This window comes from Ixodes scapularis, unplaced genomic scaffold (assembly GCF_016920785.2).
Source record: "Ixodes scapularis isolate PalLabHiFi unplaced genomic scaffold, ASM1692078v2 PGA_scaffold10__122_contigs__length_95168666, whole genome shotgun sequence".
NCBI lineage: Eukaryota > Metazoa > Arthropoda > Arachnida > Ixodida > Ixodidae > Ixodes > Ixodes scapularis.
The window spans coordinates 50,114,876-50,123,957 of NW_024609836.1; the positions used below are offsets into that span (position 1 = coordinate 50,114,876).

Sequence of the window (9,082 nt, forward strand, 5' to 3'; positions counted from 1 at the left end):
GGCAACCATGCATTCCCCGACAGATGCCACCGAGGCAACTCCGAAAGGAAACAAATAAACCTGTATTTGCGCAGGCCAAAAATGTCCCCAATCATACTTGCCGAGCTCTGTCACCAACGCAGCCACTTGACTTGCTGGGCCTTTGACCAGCACCAAGAAACGACTGCAATAACCAAGCGTCTGCGTGTAAACAAGTGTCGAAAGTGGCGGACGCTATTCGTCAACGTGGCGGAATGCGGCTTTCCAGAAGGGAAAGGGCGTTTCGTGAAACCGCCTCACGAGTATTTGATTTCTTTGTATATTCCTTATAAATACTATAGTCTAGATTACATGGAGACGTAATGACCTTGCAGGAAGACTCTTCTGCAGCAAAACAAAGCCATAACAAAACGCCAGCTTCACCCACCGTGGCTTCTTCGCCGTCTCAGGATGGATGGGAGGATGGCGGTTGGGAGAGCTTCGAGGAGGAGCCAGCCGCTGTGAGTCCCTCCCGATTTCAGCTCACTTTATTGATTGCTTGATTAGTAAGGTGCATGATTAGTTGATTTGTGGAACAGTTAATTGAAGAAATCAATTTACGAATGTTGCATTGATTGGTTCACCAGTTGATAAGTTCATTAGGTTAATTATTCTATTTATTAATTGATTAAGACATTTTATGTTCATTAAAATGGTAGATTTACAAATTAATCAATGAATCAAGTTATATATTTTACATTGGTCAGTTCATATAGTTGTCCACCCACATAATAATTTGTTGATTTATGTATAGAATAACTTTTACTAAGCAATCGATTTATTTACTTCTCATTTATTTATTAATAATTGATTCATGGATGAGTTGCTGATGACCTGAATCCCTGCCGCAGCCAAGCGAGAGCCACCAAGAAAGAACTGACTGCAAGCCGGCAAGTTCCTATAACTGGGAAAGTGGCGGTTCTCTGGACGATGCGACCTCAGACTTCTTCTCGAGCGCTGCTCAAGTCAACCCTTCCAAGCAATCTCGGGTGAGAATACTTGCATGGGCTGTTCGCTGGCAGAATGCCAGAGGCCCTCATTAACTGCAAAAGAAAGATAATATTTAGTACCAATGTGCTGAGTAGCACTATCGGATTCAATAACTGAAAATGTAGCTTTTGCCACCATACTTTGTACGTCTGTCAGCACTTGGAAGTGTTAAAAACAAAGCACAAATTTATTACAGGGAACATGTGACTACATAACACCATGGCGAATTGTTCTGTTTACTTCTGATAGATGGTAGCTCAGCTCTTAATGTTGGTGCAGCATCTACCAAGAGGGATGACTGTGCAAACCGAAAATTCTGTGTGGGAATTCCAGTATGCCTGGATAACTGGAGAGTTGTTGAAGTTGTAGGAAATGTTCTCGCCATTAGTACAGTCAAACTTGTTTATAACAAACAGCAGAAAACGCTACGATCAGTTTGATATAGCAAAACCCATTTACAACGAACTTTCACAATGCGTTCGTGGTAAGGCGAGAGCTTCTCTTCCTTTCTCATTTCTTCACTTCTGCCTTGTAACAACACACTATAAAGTTTTTTTGTTTTTTTTTTTGCATGAATGTAAAGTGTTTTTTTTTTTAGCTTATCTCCCCTTCTGAATCGCTTCTCTTCATGGGCAAACGCTTTGTGGTTAATTTTTTTTTTTCTGTGTGTGCGTGCAGAGTAGTTTTTAGCTTTCTTCCCCTTCTGAATCACTTCTCTTTGCTCAATTCTGTTTGCAACTTGAGTTTTTGGGATTTTCTTTCCTTCCTACAGTGGACTCCTCTTAAACGGAACTCGAAGGGACAGAAAAATTTGTTCCGTTTATCAGAAGTTTCATTAAAGCAAAGCACATAAAATGAGTGAAATATGACTTTATTTCACAAGCATGATGTCCAGCTAATGTAGCTGACTAGAAAAAAGAGGTAATGGTAGTTTGTTTTGCATTTTGTAATCGCTTTTTGACGAAGTAGGTGTGCATGCCTTGGAGGTACAAAGGTTTCTGTTGACTGCTGCACCTTCCCCAGAAATAGTCTTAAAGACTAGGCCGTGGCGCTTTTTAAAACGGCTGAGCCAACCGTCGCTCATTTTGAAGTTATCTATTCCCAACTGAGACGCAATCTCTCCAGCCTTTTCTTCGAGGATGGGGCCGCTGATCGGGAAATTAGCACTTCGCGCGCGCTTAAACCAGAGAAAAAGGACGTTCTCTATTTCCTCAAAAGGCGTCTTTCGCATCCTCCTTCGGTCGGTGGCAAAGCTTCCGCGCTTTACAGCGTCTTGAATCTTTTCTTTGTCCTTTGATATCCTTGAGAGTGTAGACTTCGGGATATCGAACTTCCTTGCGATCTCCGTCTTCGAGAGGTCACCACGATCCAGCTCTTGAAGGATCTTCATTTTCGTAGCAAGCGAGATCGCTTGGTGCGGCCGCTTTTTTACCGCTGCCATCACAACACGGCAAGCGGACGCTGGTTTGTGTACTCGATGGTAAACGTGACGCGCAACAGACGAGGCGCTAACCCTAATGGCGGTAGAAAGACTGGATTGGATTGCCTTAATATAATGGCTTGGATGGATGGATGAATGGCTGTACCGTACCCTTTGTAACGAGCGGCACCTCGCGTCACCTAGCCTAACAACTTTTTTTTTTTTTTTTTATAATAATATTTGTATAAATTTTGTTCTAACACAACCCCTTTCCCTTTAAAGTGTCCTCAGTCTTGGCTATTGCGTACTCCATGGTTGTGAGACTGCTGTAGCTATTTCCGATGTCCGCGGTCGCCATGGGTAGTTTCGGTTTCGGTCCCGTTTAACCGAAGTAAGCAAAAAGGGGGGTTCCGATTACCCGAAGAATTTATCATTAAATACATAGGAAACCAACCGAAACAACCTTTAGAGTTCCGTTTATCCGAATTTTCCGTTTAAGCGAGTTTCGTTTAATGGGAGTCCACTGTACTTCTTTTTTGGGGGAAGGGACAGGCTAGAAGACGATTGTTTGTGCGTCTTTGGAAGCCTTCTTGGGGGAAAAAGTTTGATATAGCCAATATGTTGTTTGTTATAAAAAGTACTTTTTACATGCATTTTCATTTAAAATTTGCGTGAGTTTGATATCGGCAATAATTCACTGTTTGTGGGTTCGTTCTAAACAGGTTTTTCTGCACAATGTTATGACAATGAGTTTTCTGACACAAACGTGAAGTAGTTCTGGGTCACATAAATGTATGATGTAAATGTTAATTGAGTTTTGTTCAAGCCATAAACCAGTAGTTCTCAAATGGGGTCTGTGGACCCTTTAGGGTCCCTGAAGGTCGTCCTAGCGTCCTTGAAGCCCCCGACCGTGAGTTAAGACGAGCAATAAAACCCTTTTTAATTGATGCTGGCCATCCCACAAAGGTAAATAGACCAAGCCATTTGTGCCGAACGAGTGGGGTTGATTATCCTCTGTTTCAGAGCTTCAAAAGTCGATTTGCACACATTTAGTTTTCATTTACCTTTTTGTCATCGCAAACGTCTAATATCGCCCTCCCCCCCCGGCGGATTAGGTCCCCCTTCACTTCCGCCGACCCAGAAGGGGTCCTTGAAAAATCGATGGTTGAGAACCACTGCCATAAGCACTTCTCTTACTCATAAGGTTCGACACACCACATGTTACAGCCATTGACAGACGCCAAGGAAATATTGTAGACTTCTAGGTAGATAACTTAGCACTTAATGGTGTTCATATCTGTTTAGGGAACTACTTTAAACCTGTTACTCTGTTCCATCAGAAGATTTGTGGATCAATGTAAAATTTAATGATAGAGACAAACCATTGACACAGTTATGAAATTCAAAAGATGGCTTTCACACTTGAGTGTCAATGGCTTTGCCACACTAAAAAAAACTAAGGATGCTAACACAAAATCTCATTGTGGGTATAGAACAGAAGAATACAGTATAGACCACTTACAACGTAACCGCTTATAGTGCAGGACCGGGTATAACGCGGCTTTTTTAAACCACCGGTTCGCCTCCCATAGAACTCCATGTAATTACATACCGCTTAAAATGCAGGCGCGCGAAGGGAAATACCGGTTATAGTGCGGTTTTCGGAAGAGCCCGGCGACCGCGCCGACTGACCGACGCTGAGAGCACGCTTCCCTGTGCGACACTAGATAACGGCGCGAGCCGCAAACGGCACTCGCGGGGCAAGGAGGTTGCTCGAAGAAGCGGGAAGAAGCGAAGAGAGAGGCTTCAGTTGCCATAGCGACGGAGGGACGCACGCACGTGTCGTTCACGTGTGTGCGTCCCTCTGCTGCGTTGGAAAACAACCGCAACGACAGACCAATCGCAACTCGAGGAGAAGTGTTCGCGCGCGTTGCATGCCGGTCGCGGGCCGGCTGCTTCTATCCGCAAACATCGCGTCGGTTTTGATCATCGACGGCGTAGAAGCTCATCGTTCTGCGTAAAAGCGCTATCCTTGACTGTGAATATTCGTTGTGTGTCGCTATGATAATCCAGCACGTACTAGAAGGGAAGATCCACCTACTCATGCGGTGATGTGGCGGCACTCTCAAGACGGCAGAAACGCCCGTGTCGTCGTGTTTGTTTACTTCGACTACAGTAGTGCTTTCTAAGCATTTGTGTTTTCGAACATCGCCCGGATTTCTTATTTGGAGCATTTCATGCCTGTGCTCAAGTTGAAGGTATCACTGGCGCGTATCGTATAAGGGATGCGAATTTTCACGCGTTTTCATCGCCGGAGAAAAGTAATTAGGGTTAGCAATCCTGAACGCTCGCAACGTTCGTCTGCAACCCGCGACGCCGTTAAAAGGCTGCGCCAGGCAAAAGTCGCTCATTTCTTTCAAAATGTGTGACACTTTTGAGAGAGAAGTGTACTAGTCTGATGAAATAAAGACTTTCCTCAAACTAAAGCTTTATTTTTCATCTAACATAAAATAAATTCTTTTACTAAGGTAAGTTGTCTGATGGCAGGCATTTTGGCCTGAAAAATTGATGTTTTGGTTATAGTGCGGTACCGCTTATAGTGCGGATTTTCGCGACTCCCGCGACATACGTTATATGCGGTCTACACTGTATAACTTAAAGGCTTGAACATTAACCACACAACCCAAATTTTAACAAAAGCTGCAGTGCTGAAGCAACGAGGTAATCCCAAATGATTAGCAAGTTGCTACTACATGAGTCCAGCTTAACATCTTTCAATAGAAGTATTATATTAGGCAGGTTACTGGTAATAGCATAGTGGATATAGGAATCAGATGTAGTGTGCTTGGTACCATGCTTCCCACCCAGGCCAAGCCGAAAACAACGTCAAAACAGAGTCCTCAAGGAAGAGAAGGCAACTCCTGGGAGACAGGAGACGACTGGGACAGCTGGGGATCGGGCCAAGGTCAGTGCAAAAGACATGCCAATCTACCTTGTCCGTCAGCATTTAGGTGGCTGCCACATTTCCGCCAAAATCAATCGGACGTCAGTACCAAAAGTGATCTAGTTGCAACTTAGAAGCGAGGCGAATTCTCGAAAAATTTGTCCCTTTCATGCACTGCAATCTTAATGTGGATCCCATTAATACGAGCTCCCCGCTATATTCAGCTCATCCATAAGTTGAGACTGCGGTGGAAGCTACGAGCACATCAGACCATCATATACGTCGATCCTGTGTCACGTGATTACGCTCGCTCGCATTCTCGCATGTAGAGCTGGGTCGAGTGACGAAAGGGAGGCAGTTGGTTGGTTCAGTGAAGGCGTAGCTCCCACCGCAGTCTTAGCTTAGGGATGAACGGAGTATACCACATACAAATACTCAACGATCTGACATCAAGCAACTGTGGTGGTGCTGCTGTGGGCACCACGCATCTAGGGATGTGCAGATTTTAGATTTTGACTCGGAAGCGAGTTCAGTGCGAGTAATGGTTTTGGCCAAACATATTCTAACCAAATATGAAATAGTTTCTCGAGGTTTTTTCTACTAGTGCACCGTGCATAAATGGAGGCCTAGCTGAACTCGTCAAGGTTAGTTTATAATTTATCTATATTTATGGGCTGTGGCCTCAGAAAGTCCAGTGCCTACATTGGGACGGCAAGTAAATAGCACATTTGACATAAAACTAAACTTATAGAGAGGGCGAGCTATACCTAATGGAGGAACTTATAAATCTTCTTGCTATATACAAATATCTCTACTTCAATCTCGAATTTAAAAAAAATAAAGAGGATGATCGCTAAAGATGAGTGCAAGTTGTCAGGGCACTTCTGTCTAACATTTACTCTTGCATATAGCAACAGTTTAATTTCAAAAATTTTACTGCAATGTAGATGTTAGCATTTACAAAGTTTTCGTTTCCTTCTAAATGCACCAGGCGCGCGCATGCACCATCGCGCTTTCATAGCATGCTTGCCTCTTAAGCGTGCGACTGCAACATTCGTACCTTTCGAAGTGTTGATTGCGGCGGGTTAGCCCCGTTGAGCATGCTTCTTAGCGAGCACCTGTACACTGCGGAGAAGCAACACCCGCAGAAGCGAGCACCGCGGGATTTGCTTCTTCACGGTGCACCGGTGCTCGGTGGGAAGCGCGCTCAATGGGGCTAACCCTCCGCAGTCCACACTTCGAAAATTGCGACTATCGCAGTTCATCTCAAAGCGAATGTTGAATAGCTTATTTTTCGAATCTATTATTCAAATATTCGCATAGGCCTACATAACACAATCTGTGTTTAAAAATGCTTGATTTTTTTTTTCTTTTTTTTAATTTTAGCATATTCAGAATTCTTCCAGTTGTTTCTCTTCATTTTTCCCTTGTCGAGGAGCAGTTTACGAACACTAAAAAATGAGAAAGTGGCTTAAAAAGGCTCGGGAAAAATGAAACGTCCTTGAGAACACAGCGTATCAATCCCTTTCCTATTTAATGTAAATGGGGGCGGTGCCATACTTAAATAAAAAATAGTAATAATTTTCCAAATCCTGCACCCTCAATATTTCAGCGGACTTGCAAGGTTTTGACGTAAACATTCCCGATTCAGTATTTTGTGATCTGGTCACAGTAAAACCAGCAGGAGCCGTTGAAAACAAGACAGAAATCTATCGAGAACTCTAAAAGGAGGTATAGGAGATTTCGTTTTTAAGTCAAAAGCATTACTTAAAAAAACATCCTGAAATAAAGAAACAATTCCTTTCAAGTAATGTTATCTAGGTATCGTAGGGCACAGGTGTGAGTTGATAATTAGTAGACTAAGTATCTAAAATTAGGCTTTCATGTTTTTAAGTAAAATCGAAAAAGTAAAAGAAAAAACCCCACTAAAATATTTGTAACATTAAATTTATTAAGAATGCCCTAATATACCAGGTCCCTGCGACAATAAAAAAAAAAACCCGGCACTTCACATTATATTACTTTATTTAGTAAAGTGTACAAGAGTGCATACACGTCTTGACCAAGCGCGTGAAATAAGAGCAAAAATATTTTTTTGGAGTTTAGTGTTGCGTGTTCCAAATACTTATATTCGTAGTACTCCTACTGCAAAATACCGAGGAAGAACCCACCCCATTTTCACTCAGCACTAAGTTAATCTAGACATGGGCGGTTTTCCGGTAAAACGGGTGGTTTAACGCTTACTTCGCAGAATTCCCGAGTTTGGGAAATGTTAACATAGTGGGCGCTTGAAGGAAGTGGATGCTTCGGTGGAATTTCGCGGTAATTTGTTTCGCTTTTCCACGTGCACGGCTTTATTAGACCGGTACATAGTATTGGCATTCTTTTAGCGTCCTCGGGAAAAGGCGACGCCAAGAGCGACGACGCGCGGCGGCTGAGAGAGGAAAAGCGGCTGCAGCGGCAGAAGGAGCTTCAGGAGCGTCGAGCGGCACGTCAGGCCGCGGGGCCCATGAAGCTGGGCGTCAAGAAGGACTTCTGAGCGAGCGCTTTACGAATGTTCACAATAAAACCAACTGTTACCGGGTCGCTTTTACCGTTTACGCATGGCTTCGTTTGCTCTTTCTCTCTCGTGCGTGCTTGCAGTCATGTGACCCCAAGATGGCGGCCGTCGACCTCTTTCCAACGAACCTTTAGATGGGAGCAGAACGCGGCAAAACCTGAGCGCTGACGTCGGAGGTCCCAAAAGAAAGAAAGCGACAGAAGAGCAGAAAAAGAAAGCAGACGAAAGGTTAGGTGTGTTCGTTTTGCCGCGACGAGTTGAAGTTGCTCGAGCGCTTGTCAACTTTATTTGCTATCCGGCGCGCGATTCCTGTGTTCTTCTGCAAAGCAAGCTAGTAAAGGACTAGGTACAGACCTTACAGGCAATGGTTTGCTGCCGCTTCCTGCATATTAAGGCATTGCCACTAATATGGGCCGATCAGGACCACGAACGTCCGCGTCTAAGCCCCGCTGTTCCAAAGCGGCCCGTCTGCATGAGACCTTTCCCTCTATACAAGATTATTATATTAAATCTATGCCCTCACCATCAAATCCAAGATGGCGGGCGAAACCTCAAAAAAGAGTAATAAGTTTTTTGGTTTTTTTTTTTTGTTTTTTTACATAAAAATGCCGATAAAAATGGGCTGGTCCACGAAAGCAAGAATGCCAGTATGTAAGACCAGCAGCCAGCAAAACACTATACATCATTATACAATATTGTAGACTAAAAAGATAGAAGCAAAACAAATCATGATATAATAGAATGCCTCTAATGAAGTGATATACTGGATTAGTGTGAGAACATATGGACGCCATTTACACAGTCTTTTTGACCAGTCGAATGGATGATATATGAAGACTAGTAAAGTGTAAAGTAATCAGGGTATGTAGTGCCGTTTTTCTTTTCTACCGTCATTTGTGAATATTAAGAGCGAAACAACACAAGTGCAAAAAGTGAAAGTATGCAGGCGAGCTACCTGGTTATGAAACATAGTCTAATGTTGTATACCTAATGTACAAGTTATTTATATATATATATATATATTTTTTTATTCCCCTCTTTGCCTGGTAATGCCTCTGGGCACTGATGGTAAAATGAATGAGTGCTTTTGTGCACCAGACGATGCTACTTCAAGCGGAGGGTGCAACCACATCGAATGGTCATTATGTTC

At 43.3% G+C, this 9,082-nt stretch overlaps 1 protein-coding gene across 1 annotated transcript; it reads left to right on the top strand.

Moving 5' to 3' along the window:
- Window positions 1–337: 337 nt before the first annotated feature.
- LOC120849988 (N-terminal kinase-like protein) lies at window positions 338–7,972 on the top strand. Its single transcript, XM_040222319.3, has 4 exons — window positions 338–479; window positions 870–1,007; window positions 5,297–5,393; window positions 7,763–7,972. The coding sequence occupies exons 1-4, from the start codon at window positions 342–344 to the stop codon at window positions 7,909–7,911; spliced, it is 522 nt and encodes a 173-aa protein (XP_040078253.1). The 5' UTR covers window positions 338–341; the 3' UTR covers window positions 7,912–7,972.
- Window positions 7,973–9,082: the final 1,110 nt, after the last annotated feature.